The sequence below is a fragment of the Pseudochaenichthys georgianus genome, chromosome 17 (assembly GCF_902827115.2).
Source record: "Pseudochaenichthys georgianus chromosome 17, fPseGeo1.2, whole genome shotgun sequence".
NCBI classification, from domain to species: domain Eukaryota; kingdom Metazoa; phylum Chordata; class Actinopteri; order Perciformes; family Channichthyidae; genus Pseudochaenichthys; species Pseudochaenichthys georgianus.
This window is the reverse complement of record NC_047519.1, coordinates 29739771-29757072: the sequence shown is the minus strand read 5'-3', so window position 1 is coordinate 29757072 and position 17302 is coordinate 29739771. Positions and strand designations below refer to the sequence as shown.

Here is a 17302-nt window from a genome sequence, read left to right as displayed (position 1 = left end):
TTGATAAATGTCCAATCATGATTTTAGTGTTTATAAGAGAATCAACAATGAAAACTGAAGATGAGAAAATAAGAGATAAATAAAATAAAAGGGAAGGCAGAAGGTCAGAAAGAACAATGAAATGATGGAAGAGTGTAGCAGCCTTGTGTGTGTGTGTGTGTGTGTGTGTGTGTGTGTGTGTGTGTGTGTGTGTGTGTGTGTGTGTGTGTGTGTGTGTGTGTGTGTGAGTGAGTGAGTGAAAGGCAGACAGGCATTTTATTTTTTCCTCTAAAGTCGTGAGACCAGTGGAGTGGAACGGACATCAGCTGCGAGTGTCATGACAGCGCCTGAAGTCTAACCAGAGGCTGATTCATGTGTGCTTCTGTGCGTGTGTGTATATGTGTGTATACAATCGAGAATATGTGTTGTCAAAAGTATGACAGCTCCCTGTTGAAAGATGACAAGAAGAAAGTAAGACCATATGTTTCTGCATAACTTCTCCCAGCAACAATATGGTGTGTGTGTGTGTGTGTGTGTGTGTGTGTGTGTGCGCGTGTGTATGAGTTGTTGACTATAGAGTAGTAGTAGTAGTAGTAGTAGAATACTTAAACAGTTTTTCCGGAATCAGCTTTTTTTTACGAGTTTTATATCAGTTTGATTTTTTATGGATGACCCGAAACTAACCAAACACTCAATTTATGTTTTAATATGTATCCTAAACAGGTAGAAACGTTTTTTGGCATCTTGTTCTTGGCTTCATGTGTCCTGTTGCACATTTCATATTTCACATATTGCCTCTCTTTAAATCTTCCCAAAACATTTTCACACATGTCATTCACTGAACAAAGTGCTAACGTTGCCAGAAGAAGGTCACGGTCAAGCATAAATGTGCCCTCCGTAAATATGCAAATGGCCTGTAGCACACTCATAATGTGCTCACCCAGGGAACAAGTGTTTAAATATCCACAGAATTCTGTACAATATAATGGTAATAAAACACAATACACTGTGTAAGATCCTTAAAGAGCATCATTTGCTAAATGCTTTTGTGGAAAGGACTTCAAGGTGACCCGCTCTCCGGAGAGAGCAGCCAGGTGTTGTGAGGTGCTAAGGTAATGGAACGGCACTTAATGTGCCCTGACTTTCACTGGCAATATGTTCAGCCTAAAAAACACTTATAGTGCTTTTACATTTGACAGTAGCTAAGGTCGTCTTCCTGAAATGACTCAGCTAAAATATAACATGTAATCTTTGCCAAAGGTTATCGTCAATTAGAAAAGGTAATACCTTATTTGTGTTGATTGTTCGCTAGCTTCCTAGATGTTAAAATAAAGTTGGTAGACCACTTTGCCCTTTGGAACAATGTCCACATATGATCTCTTTGCAACCATGTGACCTTCAGCTCACTACAAACACAAGGCTTTATTTGTATCCCATTTTCCATAAAATGTTTAGCAGCCAACAAACTCCACAGGAACAGTTTGTGATTCTAATGTTAGCTATAACCGTGCTTACCACCTGGTGTTATATTGGTTGCCAGATAGCATTAGCTTATTGAGCACTTCATCAGCAGCTCCTGAGGAGTTTTCAGCAGGATAACTCTGGTGGGTGACAGCTTTTGGAGTGGATGGGACACCTTCACTAGCCATGTTAGGCACTTAATCAACACTTCTGGTGCTTTTAGATAATAGAGGGCAGGTGTGTTGTTATTATGCAAAAAGAATAACAAAACTAAAACCGGATGATACCATGCAGTGCTGTGAGGATGCAGTAAACTTTGAAGCTCTTTTGCTTACACTGCAATTTGATAAAAAACATCCTTTAAAAATGCTCTCTCATGGGAAACTCTTGACCTTCTACATATTACCATTCATGCAACACGATCAATCAGCTATAGATGGTTTTTTCTCATTTAGGATGCAACTAGCAATCCAGTTATATTAATTCATTTTCTATTGCTGTTTTTTGTTCAGACTTATTTATTCGATGTTTGGCCTTTACAGTATCAGAACATGGTGAAAATGAACACACACATTCTTAATGGTGATGACCAATACCTTGAAACAAACATAGTATTTCATTTGGAATCACATACTGTAAGTCAAAGAAAAGCAGTAAAATCAAAATAACTGAGACGCTTGGATAACATTTTAAGCTACTACTTGATGGATTAGAAAAATAGTTATTTTAATAGTTATTTTAATAGTCTCAACTCTAATGTGCGTATTATCCTTTTACTGTGTGTATTACATTAAATAAGATCACTGAAAATGTGTCTTTTCCCAATGAACAGGTACAAATATTTCACATACCATATCAGACTTTAAAAACACCATCAGAGTAAATCTAGTGAACACGGTGTTCCCTCATTAAAACATTATGCCTTATTCCGTGTTCTTACAATAACGTTTTCTGATTCTCGTCTGTGAATTTCTCATAAATGATGGCACAATAAAACGAGATCAGTGCCTTGCTGGTATTGCTGGTATAAAATATGGAAAACACACAGATAATGGATTCTAGCTGCAGTAGTTCGCTCAGCAACAGGTTGGTTTAGCAGCTCTATTATTTGGAACACAGTTTTCAACACTAATTGTTAGGGATTAATTTTGTCTTACTCCTTAACCTTTTCTGTGTGGGGACATTTACGACCAACCCTGAGTCTGTTATCTGTCTTAAGGAATGGGAGGCGTCAGCTATTGTTGATATTACCAGGTCAACTATCGGGCACAGAGGGTTTTATGACTGTGAGAACGCTGGCTTCTAAGCACCACAGACAGGTGATCCAGTGTTTCCAGATGTGGGGGCTATCTCCAAGTGTTCCCAGAATGTTTACGTCAGCCCCCCAATATGTGGATTAACTCTCTGTAAAAGTTAAAAGGTCTATCGAGAGAATGGGTATTCAGATTTGACATGGCAACCCACCAGTGCAGTCAGAATCTCTGGCTGCTGTGACTTGTGATGTGAATTTCTCCGGCCGCTTTCTACATCAACGCTCCAACTCTCCTCGTGTCTCTCTGAGTCCTGACTCTCCATTGCTGCAGAATTTTCCCTTACACTAATAAGTGTCTTTGCACAAGCTGTAGTCTAGACTTGTTAGATACGCTTCGTATTATTGGCTCTTGTTAGAACTACAGAAGTATGACGAGATAAAATTGGCAGCAGTGAACCAGGAGGCATGTTCATGCTAATTTGGGCTTCAGAAAAGGATTTCAAAGTATAATGAGATTTAGTCAAATTAAATACTGCTCTGTCTATCGTCTGTGAGATATAAGGCTGTGTGCCACCTCTACTTGTTTTTGTTAAACACAGACAACTGCATTTCAATATTAAACATGTATATTCAAAAAGAAGTGCAAGCTTATATAGATAACACATGCAGAACCCATCTGCAACTATAGCATTACAATTTCCTGTAGTGTGTGTTTATTAGCTGCGTGTGTGTGGGACTTTTTACTTGATGTTTTTATTAAGACTAACACATACCGTACCGTATATTCCATTAAATAGGCTGAACTGAAATGCTCCTGAGTGTCATGTCTTGTTTAGGTAAATCGCAAGTAAATAGGTTTTATATTGTGTATTCCATAGAGATACTCTATAGATATATATATACATTTGTTGATATGTGGATATTTACTGTGTATGTATATTATCTAAAGTCAAAATGTATATATTTACTGTTTTATTCTGTAATTTATGTGCAATGCCTTGTTTTCATGCTGCTGTGAACAAACAATTTCCCCAATTTGTGATCAACAAAGTAACTTGAAATGAATCTAACGCTCCCCGGCCGCACAAAAAACGCACGCCAAGCTGAAACCGTCCCCTCACCTGAAGCCGAACTTGTCCATGGCGATGGCGAAGTGCCTGGGCTGGTCGTAGCAGTGGTAAAGGTTGCGGTCGTCCATCGGGATCAGGTCCACGTCGCTGAAGATGAAGCAGTCGTACTCCCCATCCTTCATAGCCTCTGTGTAGCCAACGTTCAACAACTTGGCACGGTTGAAGGTTTCCTCCCCCAACTGCAAAGAAACAAAACAGAAACAAGGAAGATCATGGATTAGTTGTTTGCATTATGGATGAAGAGGGTAAGTAAGGTAGCTCCATCAGGACATGTCACCTGCTTGAAAGACTGTGTGAAAAATAACAGTTTGGAATCTGCCGGAGCCTGAAACACATATTCAGGATGTGACATAAATAACAGCTTTAATTAACTAAAAGAGGGATAACATAACTCTGTTTCTATAACGTACATCGTCTACCTTCACACTTCCACTTTGTAAGGTTGAATGTAGACTTGTACGAAAGTAAAAGAGGGCATTGAAAGGAATTTAAATGAGAAAAAAATGAATATATTTGTCAAAATCACATGATTTCTTAATTTTATTGTGTGGAAGTAACAACCACACACTTAAATGGTACAGGCAGTGGCACCATTTAATCATAAACAAAAGAAGAAAAGTCAGACCAAGCCAATTGAGGTCAGGATCACATCAAAAGGTGCTTTTTTTCTGTGTTACTCCAGTATGAACAGATATAAATAATAATAATCCTTATATTTATTATAGCGCTTTATCAATGACTCTCAAAGTGCTTTACAAATACACATTAATGTAATGGTCATCTACTGTGGACAATACCCACAGGAGCTAATTCGGGTGAAGTGACAGGGCGGCCTGACGCAGTGGGGCGGGAGCGGGTTTCGAACTGGAGTTCCAACACCCCCTTGATCTGATGATCACACGTACAGACCACTGCACCACCCATCCCATTGATATCTATTGACCCCCAAGAAAAGATCAGTGTCCTGAAAGTAAAAACACATCTGCCTCTGAGACTCTAAAGTTTAACACCTTGAAAAACAAAGTCCCGTAGTTTCAACCATAAATTGTTATATCTGTTAAATATGCAAAATGCCTCTTATTTGCATTAAACTTGTTTGTGATGTTAATATTTCTTTGGGACTGCATTCAATCTGTTTAATGGTGCAATATTTTCATTTTAAAGCAGTCCAGATGCATTCAGATTTTAACATCATTTTTGGATAATCCAATGGAATATATTGCTAATTACAAAAACTACTACCTACCACTACTTACTACTTAAAAATGGTCAAGTAATTTGTATTCAGTAACTGACTACATCTCAAATAAGGCCTAATATGATGAACCCTGGTCATTACTACAGAGGAATATGTAGTTTGCTAGCTAGCTAACCAAACATTCAACTATCAAAAACAGCTCAGTCAGGTATAGGTGCGGAAAAAATTATCCGAATTTTCCTTTAATCACAGTGAAACACGTCGTCACCATAGGCGGATTTTGCGTAGTGGCTGAAATATGTTACAGCATTACTACGTCGAAAACTGTTCCAATACAAATATTTCGTATATCAATATTTTAATAAGGTAGGACACTCGTTAATAATATTGTAGCGTGTTCAACTAACCAAGGAATATAGTATTACATTACATTGCATTTAGCTGACGCTTTTATCCAAAGCGACTTACAATAAGTACATTCAACCAGGAATCAGGTTTCAAAGAGCCAAGCATTTCAAGTGCTACTCAACTGGCTATAGATAAGCCAGTCCTTTATTAGTATATAAGTGCTTTGTTAGCAGTTCTTTGTTAGTAATTCTATCGCTCGAGGTGGAGTCGAAAGAGATGAGTTTTCAGTCTGCGCCGGAAGGTGTGTAAGCTTTCTGCTGTCCTGATGTCAATGGGGAGCTCATTCCAGTAGTAGTTATCAAATAAGTATAAGATGTGTACAGTTATGATATGTTTTACAGTTATGTAATGCACTGTTGTTGGGGGGAGAGACCGCCCCTTCCATATGACTGTGTGTGTACGGCGGGCATGGAAAAGTCATACTCAGTGCGGTGAACGCTGGCTTTATTGCTACTGTATCCATAGCACCCCACGCAATAGTTGGGACTGTGTACTGACGTCAGTAAAAAAGGTTTGCCCCCCCCAAGAGCAAATGTCAAACTCCGCCTATGGTCGTCACACGCCGAGGAAAATCACTTCCGTTTCAGAGCATCATTGAACATCAGTATTTAGTGCCTGCAGTGCTGTATTTATCTCTACAGGCAGTACAAGCTAATGTTTGTATTGACCTCAAGAGAGCTGACTGCTGCAGTTAAACGCAACTGTTTTCCAGTCTCCGCATGGCACAGGTTCAACACTCTGGCGCAAGAGTACAATATGTGCCTCAGAAATGTAGCAGGGTAGAAGTATAAAGCAGCATAGAATGGAAATATTTAAGTAAAGCACAAATATGTCAAAAAAGTACTTAAGTACAATACTTGAGTAAACGTATTAAATAGACTAAATAATTAATTAAAACCAGGAAATAGCAGGTAGATTAATTGGTTAATCTACCAAATAACCAATGAAATGTAATGGTTATAAAAGTAGTCGGACCCTATGTCGCATTAAGAAATGATTTCATGAAATACAATCAACTTTATACAGGAGCTACACTGACACAAGGTACATATCATGTCCAGCAGGGTGGTAAAATAGAAGATTAAATAGTACATGTAAAACGAAATATGTTAATCATCCATTATTTGATGAATTTTTCCAATAGAAAAAAGTGTAAGTGTAAAGAATATGGTCCAAAAATATGAATTTTAATCAAATTGCTATTTTATTGTAGGAATGTTTGCGGTATTGTTTGTTGGATTTATGATTGTACGGTATATTGTAAGCTATTTGGTGCCAGGCTTAACTTTGGTAAAACCTAATCATTTATCTGTTGTATTATGTGTACCGTACTTTTGCTTATATGCAGTTACAGTAACATTAGCGAGCTACAAGGAAATCTGCTGTATTTCCACTGAACACTGAGCTTTTTGAGTTATGATGACTGTAATGTAAATGTTCATGCAAATCTGGCTCGTGTAGCTCTGTTAAGTCCTTATGCAAAATCTATAAGATGCGAGGGGCCCCACATAAAAAGATAACATGGTAATGGAGATGAGACTCAGTCCCAGTGCGGAGCTTCATTTCTCATACCGAAAGGACCCAGAAAGAAGAATGACTCAGTATACTGTATAGCAGAACAATAGACTAATGTTACATATTTTCTGCAGTCACATATCCCTTTGGCCATGAGGGAAAACCACCCACTTCTGACAGCAGCGAGAATATCTCAGATGATTAATGCATCTGCTGCTTGTCTTATTCTCAGTGCAGGATAATTTCAAATAAAAGGTACACTTGCTTCCACAGTTGTGCATTATCAGTTCCGTGAATCAAGTACAATGCATAATCCCCCTGGTAAACTCACAAATACCTGAGATTTTAGAGCATAATCCCTTGTGCAGGTAACAAATAAATCTGTTGTCACATATCCACTGAGTCTCCAGAAATCAGCTGGAGTTGTCCTCTGTCATTCAGTAGGTTGGAACAACATCGTATGAGATAAGTAGAGCAAAATATGGACAATATTGGACTAGAAACTTGGGCAACAGCTGATATTTCAGTAGAGTAAAATCAATGTATTATTCAATACTAGTGTATGCAGTGGTTCTCGGGATAAAATACAAAATATGTCCAGAAAATAACACGGTTTGGTGAAACCTGAAAATAAGGTAATCTCTAAAGTATATCCGTATATAATATATATTAAAAAAATGTGCCACTTGAATTTTTGTCAACAGTGTCAGATATTTCAAATCTTAAATTAAGGAAACCTTGTGGTCTTTGAGGACCCCTTTTTTGTATTTGATACATAATGTATACTTTACAGAGTTTTACCATGCATAGTTTGCAGCCGCACAATTTAAACTTGCCTATTAAAACGTTTTGTGAGTTTGACACTAAACAGAAATAAGAAGCCGGTGTCTTATAAAGGTAACTGCCAAAAAATGTAAAGTTACAAGAATCTTTTGTTATCTTTTGAATGCACAAAAGTGTATTGAGTGCTCTTTTATGCTGCAAGCAACAATCAATACACACATGTTTTCTTTTTGAAAATATCTGCATTTCTTTGTGTGTGAGGAATACAATGAAGGACAAACAAAGAGTCGGGGAGTGCAGGAGACATGAAGAGATTATTGACCGTCCTTACAGATGAGTGAATATTTCTTTACAAAAAACAAGCTTTCGTTTTATCCCAGCTTCTCAACTTCTGGCGCCCTAAATCTTCTCTTATCACTTAATGCTTTACGTTTAAGGTGTTGTATTTCAAATTAAAGTACATAAAAAGCAACATCATTTTTTATATAACAATATAAACTGGCAAGAAGCCATGTAAAGGAGGAACGTTCAGTCATCCTCTGTGTACAAACCAGTCTTTTCTGACCACTCCATTGTCTGTTGTTTCAATACTGCTTGTTTTATTTTGTTGACGCAGTGTTTTCTGTGGACTCTGCATTTCCCCCTGCTGCCGGCTGCATTATTCTGTTGTTTTTTCCTCTCCTCTAGCTTTAGGCTTTTTTTTCCTGACCAAAACCTGTCTCCAATATTTCTCACCCAGAATGCACTGGAGAGCCCTGCACAATTCGAATACGTGGACGGCTAAACCGCCCATGTGTGAATGTTTCACAAATCAACAAATTACATGTTGACAGGGTAAATGCAGAAAGGATACTGCAATTTAGCGGACCGCAGATCTTTGGCTCTGCATTTACAATTTCACATGCGTCTTTTAACTTTCAAGGACATTTCTGCTCCATTAGTTTTCAATCAGGCTGGGCCTATAATGCACAGTGCATATGCATGTGAGCAAGTGGCCTCAGCCCTGTGTACATTTGTTTTCTGACGGATATGACAAGTACAGTATGTGTGTGCTGTAAATATGGTTTCTTCAAGCTCTCGGATAACTAGGAAAAATATATAATCAAATCATCTCGCGCCTCAAGCCTTTATGGTTCAGGCCAATACTTGTTCTTGCAACGTTGTCATTGTCACAACAGGAATCTGCAACAATGACATATTTTGTTTGCGATGTCGGCCTTCACAGCAGGAATACTGTTAAAAATAAATGTTTACCGGGACTAATAATGTTCAGACAATAGACTCGGAAAGAAGTGCTTTCTCTAGTGCAATTCGTAATTTATGAATTATAGAACTAATGGTGGGCTGATACTTCACATTAAATAAAATAAAACATGCGGAGCTCCGTGGGGCACAGGCTCCTCTCCTCTTTCTCTTCTTCGATCTCTCAGGCAAAAAGCACTTTCTTTCAAGATAAGATCCAATCTTCCTATTCCAATCCTAAAAAAACTATTTTCCATCTTCTCCACCCTCTTGGACCCTCCCAAAGTCCCTTCCCCCTCCTCCCTTCTGTCAAGCGACTTTGTTAACCACTTTGAAAAAAAGGTTGATGATATTCGCTCTTCTTTTTCTGACTCACCTTTACTCACCCCTGGGTCACCAGACCCTCCTTTCACCCGCACACTAACCTCCTTTTCCCCTCTCTCGCCAAGTGAGGTTCTTACCCTCATTACCTCTGCCCGCCCTACCACCTGTCCTCTGGACCCTATCCCTTCAAACCTCCTTCAGACTATCGCTCCTGATATTCTACCGTTTCTCACCCATTTCATCAACACTTCTCTAACTTCTGGTCACTTTCCAAACAGTCTCAAGGAGGCAAGAGTAAACCCTCTCCTAAAGAAACCCTCTCTCAACCCGTCTGATGTTATAAACTACAGGCCTGTCTCTCTCCTCCCATTCCTGTCTAAAACACTTGAACGCGCTGTCTTTAAACAACTCTCCTGTTATCTCCATCAGAACAACCTTCTGGATCCGCACCAGTCTGGTTTCAAGGCAGGTCACTCCACAGAAACTGCTCTCATTGCTGTCACTGAGGAACTGCACACTGCCAAAGCAGCATCCCTCTCCTCTGTCATCATCCTTTTGGACCTGTCTGCTGCATTCGACACGGTGAACCATCAGATCCTCCTTCGCACTCTCCAAGAACTTGGAGTTTCAGGCTCTGCACTTTCCCTCCTCACCTCATACCTCAAAGACCGTACCTACAGGGTAACTTGGAGAGGGTCCGAGTCCGACCCTTGTCAATTAACTACAGGGGTCCCTCAGGGCTCTGTTCTTGGTCCCCTCCTCTTCTCCCTGTACACAAACTCGCTCGGATCTGTCATTAGCCCGCATGGTTTTTCATACCACTGCTACGCTGACGACACCCAATTAATTCTGTCCTTTCCCCGCTCAGAGACCCAGGTCGTCGCACGCATCTCTGCTTGTTTAGCTGACATCTTTCAGTGGATGTCCGCACATCATCTCAAGCTCAACCTTGACAAAACTGAACTGCTTTTCCTTCCGGGAAAAGATTGTCCCACTCTTGACCTGACTATCCATATCGGCACCTCTGTTGTTTCCCCGACCCAGACTGCAAGGAATCTGGGTGTGATCCTTGATAACAACCTGTCCTTCACTGCAAACATCGCTGCTACAACCCGTTGCTGCAGATACACGCTCTACAACATCAGGAATATACGTCCCCAGCTGACCCAGAAAGCGACGCAGGTTCTGCCAGCTGACCCAGAAAGCGACGCAGGTTCTGGTCCAGGCTCTCGTCACCTCACGCCTAGACTACTGCAACTCCCTCCTGGCTGGTCTACCTGCATGTGCCATCCGACCTCTGCAGCTCATCCAGAATGCAGCGGCTCGTCTGGTCTTCAACCTTCCTAAATTCTCCCACACCACGCCGCTCCTCCGCTCCCTTCATTGGCTTCCGGTAACTGCTAGAATTCACTTCAAGACACTGGTACTTGCGTACCATGCTGCGAATGGATCTGGCCCTTCCTACATCCAGGACATGGTTAAACCGTACACCCCAGCACGTGCACTCCGCTCTGCATCAGCCAAATGACTCGCTGCACCCTCGCTGCGAGGGGGACCCAAGTTCCCATCAGCAAAAACACGTGGGTTTGCTATCCTGGCTCCAAAATGGTGGAATGAGCTCCCCATTGACATCAGGACAGCAGAGAGCTTACACACCTTCCGGCGCAGACTGAAAACTCATCTCTTTCGACTCCACCTCGAGCGATAGAATGACTAACAAAGAACTGCTAACAGAGCACTTATATACTAATAAAGGACTGGCTTATCTATAGCCAGTTGAGTAGCACTTGAAATACTTGGCTCTATGAAACCTGATGTACTTATATGATTCTGTTTTCTTCAAGGTTGTGTCTTCCTGGTAGAATGTACTTATTGTAAGTCGCTTTGGATAAAAGCGTCAGCTAAATGCAATGTAATGTAATGAGTGTGTGCGGATTGGTCCATTTGGACCAATTGGTCCATTTGGACTTAGTGACGTCAACCTGCCCCAGAAGAAGAAAATGGAAAAAGAGAAATCTACAACGAGGCGCATAGACACGTCTTTTATGTTAGAGTTTTACTCGCTACAGGGTGTACTTTGAGGGTTTGTGACTTTGCAGACCTTTTATACAGTATGCAGAAAAAGCTACATAACACACAAGAGGACGGGTAATAACCGGAAAAGCATGACATGGGACCTTTAAAAGTAAAGTTTGATTTATTATTTATTCCGTTTTTAATTAGGCATAGACCGTTGCATTTGTACTATACTTTACTGAGGATTGTTGTGCCTTTGTGGCATCATATCATTAACACATACTTATGTTAATATAGCTAAAGTGCTATAGGACACAGTTGACAAATTACACATTTAGCAGTTACAAAACAACGTAATTATTTGAAATCTTGCTTCAGTTTGCTTAAAGTCACACATCCACTCTTCTAGTTTGGCTTTGGTTTGGTCCCAACCAAGTCCTGAGGGAAAGGTTGTCACTTTTGCGGCTAAATGCTTTACTTCTGTATCTATTACTGGTCACCAGTTAGTCGCTAACTTTGTCAGATTTCTGTTTGCTCCTTGGCAGGAAGTGTACAATGTGATCATTCATGCCCAAAATTAGCAGCCTACTTTAGCTAAAAAATCATGCTCATAGAGCTGTGAGAACGCACCAAAACACAAACGCTTCCAGACTAAAACAAAAAGCTAAGGATAGAGCTGAGAAAAACGGTGGGTTTAGCGACAAACATCACCTCTCAGCTGATAACTGGGATAAAGTGCAGGCAGCAGCTGGGAAGCAGAGTGCTGACTGGAAAACCACTGGGGTGAATCTCTGGCTGACTGAGAAAATAGGGGTTGGGTAATTGAATGGAAAACACTCATCATCCACCATCAAGGTTTCCAGTTGCTCCACTGTAGCGCCTCAATGACTGACTGCAGGAAACTGTGGCTTCAAGGCTCCCTGTTGTGCTTTTTGTCAACTACTATACCTGTAATGTGCTCAACAGTGTGTGAGAGGCAGGATGTCGCAGAAAGAAAAATGTGTTTGGATCCAATAAAATATTTCAAAAATGCTTCAGAAAGTTTATTGTGATGTGGGTTGGACCATCTGGAACTGATTATCAACTTCAGCGAATTTGACAATTAACCAACTCAACAGGCCTAAAGAGGATACCGATTAAAAAACAATTGGCATCAAATTTTCTGAATTATGGGAAAGTGGCTCTGTGGAAAGTAACACTGATCCTCAAACCCACCCACTCTAAAACCACTTCAGCTTGGGTGTTTAGGAGTCACAACTGGAGCAGTTTCCACTCCTACTGAGCGAATGAAGAGTCATTTATCAAGCGCTTGTTGACCTGCCCTTTTTTTGCTCCCCATCTGTGGACTCCCCACTGCCATCTTAAGTGGTATTTCGTTTTAGGTTTGAGTACAATTTGGGAAGCTTCAGGATATAAGAAAAGTCGTGTCGCATCAATAACAATGAGTGAATGATTGATGGATTTATATCTGTATCATGCATAATGAGACTGTATACAAGTAATGTACAGGGATGATTAATGGTAAATGGACTGTACCTATAAAGTGCCTTATCAGGTCTTTCCGACCCCTCAAAACGCTTTACATACTACAAGTCATTCACCCTTTCACACCTCATTCATGCAGAGCACTACCATTTGCTCAAGGGTAGCTAACATTCATTCACATTGACACACCATTGGCCATGCATTCAGGAGCAACTCAGGGTTAAGTATCTTGCCCAAGGATACATCGACACGTTGACTGCACGGACTGGGATCGAACCCACAAGACGACCATACTCCCTCGCAGCCACATTCGCCCATGATCGGTTGATCTATTTGTTTTCATTAAACTAGCTCATCTGGAAAATAAATGTTTCTGATAAAGAAGAAGAGACTGTCATCAGTGAGCATGAACAGACTGTCCTGCACAAGTCCGTCTATCCTACTTACAATATGCATTATACCACTATCCAATTTAAAATCATTTGCAACAACTTAACTGTAACTGGACTGTAACCTGCTCTCCAAGTTATCACTAACGGCCCGTCCACACGGCGGCGTGCGTTGAAGCTTCAACGCTTCTGCCCATTCACTTTGAATGGGGTGACCTCACGCTTTGCCGAACTGCATTGTGGGAGCGTCGTTTCGCTTTGCTCGCGTTGCTCGCTTCACAAGTTGAGCAATGTTCAACTTTTGAAGCTTCGATGGAAGCGTCAGCCAATCAAATCATATGCCAGTACAAGGTCTAGCCAATCAAACCGTGTGCTTGTGTGTCCGGGGCGGGAGATTCATGTGATTGGTTGTTGGTCGAGCTTCAGACACGCCCGCCGGCAAGCTTCAACGCACGCTCGCCGTGTGGATGCTGCGTTACTGTAGTTATGGTGCAACACATTATTAGAAACTAGAGAAAGTGAAGAAGGATTGGCTGCAATAACAACCGTTACAACAGCCGTTACTTCAACCTTAGCTGGAGTTTTGAAGCTGATACTGAAATGTCAGAGAAATCTGGTCAGGATATATTAGCCAATTATTCCGTTTACATACACATCTTTTTGATAACAAGCCCTTTAATGTGTTTTTTAATTAATTGTGACCAAGCCATGCAACCGAGTAAGATATTTTGCAGTTAAATATTACACTTGTCAGTGCTCTCTGGGAGACAAACAATTGAATGGTGTTTTCTATTTCTTAAATTACCACAGTGAGCTACAAGCAGCAGGGTTTTGGGAATGTTATGACTTAATTAGTGAGCGAGATGCAACAAACAGTAGTTCATAAAACAATGTCACCTCGCTGTTCTTTGGGCTTTCAATCATAATTCATGGTCTAATTGACAAACCTTATGATATCTTGGTTAAAGTTGACGTGCTTTAAAGGATCTTGAGATATGGTTAAACAATCCAGAACAACTACTGGTGACACATTTAGAGGTTGAACAATGAGTTTATGAAAGGCCTTGGAAATACAGAACAAAGAAAGAAATTGAACGGGCCCTATTATACTCTTTTGCACCCCTTTTCACCCTCTTGTGTGGGAGAAAGAACTTTGGGATGTTAGCCTTTGCAGACACACGAAAACCTATATAACACTGCAGGAAAGGGAAAACCCCAGAAAACCTAATAGGGCCCCTTTAAAGGAAATGACGACTTTGGTATCCAAATTATTTGACCTTAAACATACCAAAAATATCACGTTGTATACTCCTGTGTTTCCTCTAAAGCAGCCTCTGCTCCCGTCATCTCCTGCAGGTGCATTAAATGATCTAGAAATTCCTGTAAGATGTTGAATGGGGAACAATTTTCAAGTGAAAGAAGAAGAGTGGAAGCAAGGGAGAACAAGTAAGCCTAATGAAACGCATCCTATGCTTTTTCCTTTACTCCCAAGGTAAGAAGGTAAATCTTCTTCCACTTCTATGCACCTCCTCTTCCTCTCTTGCTCCTTCCCTTTCTGTCTCTGGCGGAGCTCCTCGGTGTGTCTGCAGTAATCTAGTCAGTGTCAGTCTCTCCCTCTGCCCTCTGGAAACCAATTAACCCCATCAGCCATATCAGAGTATCATCAGATAAATCCATCGCTGCTCCCTCTGCGAGTGTGTGTGATGAACATATAACTTTCTCCTGGTCACTGTAAACACGCACAGACGCACACGTACACACACGGACTGTTGCCATGGAGATGGATTTAGGCCCAGCCACAGCTCTGGTTGAATGATTGTCAGCAGAAAGTGAGTCAGTGTGTGTGTATTTGAATGTATTGTGTGCATGTCAGCGCACAGTTTTAGTGTTCGTGCGTGCGTGCGTGTGTGTGTGTGTGTGTGACAGGGTTTATCAGTCTCCAGCAGATAGACAGAGGTAGGGCCTCTCATCCTATCATTTGGCCTCGCTTTAAGAGAGACCACAGGAGAGTCAGAGAGAGATTTCACCTTATCTCACTTAATGGAGATTGAGTTGCATGTGGCTTCCTGTGTGGGCGTATGAGCATAATGTATCAGAGGAAAAGTAGCTGACCTCCCATCGACCCGCAATTGTCCAATCATAGCTCAGCAATCATAGACACAGCAGGTCCGTCATCACCAAGTAACAGTTTCCCAAAAAATAAGAATATACAAATGTGTTCTTCTACCTGCTATTTATCAAGCTAGATGGTTTGACTATGAGTTGCAGAGTCGTGGAGACATTGGTCGAATACATATCTTCCTGTTCCTGAATACAATGGAACTAGATAGCAATTGGCATGAGCAGTTCATATAGGAACTATTTTACGATACAGATATACACACATCAACCGTATGACTACGCAAAAGGGAGGATGCATCATGGACAGGAGGCTCTGAGTTAGCAAACGTTACAGCTCAAAGGAGGATGACGCCATCAATGTTTACTTCTCGTGCTGAGCATGAGCCTGTTGCAGGTGAAATGCAGAACAAAGGGTTACAGTTCCCACATAAAGCTGCATAGAAAAATGTGTGTTTTCAAATATATATTGTTGTCTTCTTCAGAGCTTTGTGTCATCTACAGTAGTTTCAATGTATTTGAGAGAAGGCAGCCATCTCTATGGTCAATATATTTAACATTTTGCAAATATTTTTGAATGTGTGGGAAGATGGTCCTGGATGCTAAGATTTTAGGCTAACGTTAGCATCTCTTTCAACATATCAGAGTTCTTATGATTATTTCGCTTACAGTCTTGGATTGTGTGAGCAGTTTAAGTGTCTGAAATGAAGAAAATAACCTAATTTAACTTCAAATTCCTGAATGATACTGTCTACCTCAACTGGTAGAAGAAAACCAGATGACAGATGAGAGAAAAGGAGAAAGAGAGCTATTGCGTTCATTAGAGCCTTCATGAACATTTGTGACTATATGCACTCGGCCATGCGTTCTTAATAAAAGACGATGATCCCTTCATTCCCCGGCCACCTGGGAAACAGGAGGCTCATCAAAGCTTGATTAGATACTGCAGTCAACCATGCACACAAACACACACAGAAACACACACCAGGCCATGTATATCTAATTTATAACCTTACAGTCTTCAATCACACTCGCAGCAGCATGTTCCCTGCTTTATGAGAGCTTGGCACCGAGCACAAAGAGTGAGGAGGCAGGAGCGTGACAGAGCTGGCGAGGGGCCAGAATAACTAATTTGCTGTAATGACTTTCTGGCAGTCCGGACATGGAGGAGCTCCCAAATGAAGCGAAAGGCCGGACCACGACGGGCAATTATATATAGAAATTGTATTCATTGGGATAAACCCCTTGAGATGCACCATCTTGTTTTCAAGGGGGTCCCGAATTCAATTCAATTACTTTTCCGCCCCGGAGTAGTCGATAGACGCAGGTCAGGGCAACATCAACACAACAGCTGAAACAATAAGTCATTTGTTGTGAGTACATATGTGTAGGACAGCACTTCAAATATAAACCGTCAAGGAACTATAGTTTTATTGCAAGAATCCTGGCCAAGATGTCCTTATGGAAATAAAAAGTCTTGGGTTTTTGTGTAAAAAATTCAAAGCTGAAATGAAATGGTTGAAGAAGAACTAAGACTAAGGGTGACCGTGCCTTTGAGGCGGTGGCCCCAAGGCTTTGGAACAAACTCCCCCAAATAATAAAAACCTCGGCCTCAATAGAGATTTTTAAGGGGCGGTTAAAGACCCACCTCTTCCGACAGGCCTTTGGGTCGTCGGAGGAGGTGAGTTAGTGGCTGTCTTCTTTTTTTCTTTTTTTATTATGGGTGTTTTGTCGTATGTTTTATCCTATGTATTACCTGCTGCCGTTTTATGCCTTTTATTCTACATTTTATAGTTGTACTGTGAATTGTGTCCTGTGTACTGTACTGTAAAGCACTTTGTACATCCGTGTTGAGAAGGGTGCTATATAAATAAAGTTTTACTTACTTACTTTACCTTTTAGGTGTTATGGTCAAAGAAGTGAGATAACTCACAATAACGAATATGCTCTCTTTTCGTTACATACATCAAATGGAAAGGTTTTATTGATTGAAACGTTAAAA

General features: G+C 40.8%; 1 protein-coding gene across 1 annotated transcript in view; it reads right to left on the bottom strand.

Annotated features, from left to right (window-relative positions):
- Positions 1–17302, bottom strand: part of b4galt2 (UDP-Gal:betaGlcNAc beta 1,4- galactosyltransferase, polypeptide 2) — a 172641-nt gene that overhangs the window by 32059 nt on the left and 123280 nt on the right. Inside the window, exon 5 of the mRNA XM_034105385.1 lies at positions 3814–4001. Coding sequence (XP_033961276.1) covers positions 3814–4001 — 188 coding nt within the window. The remainder of the gene's footprint in view (positions 1–3813; positions 4002–17302) is intronic.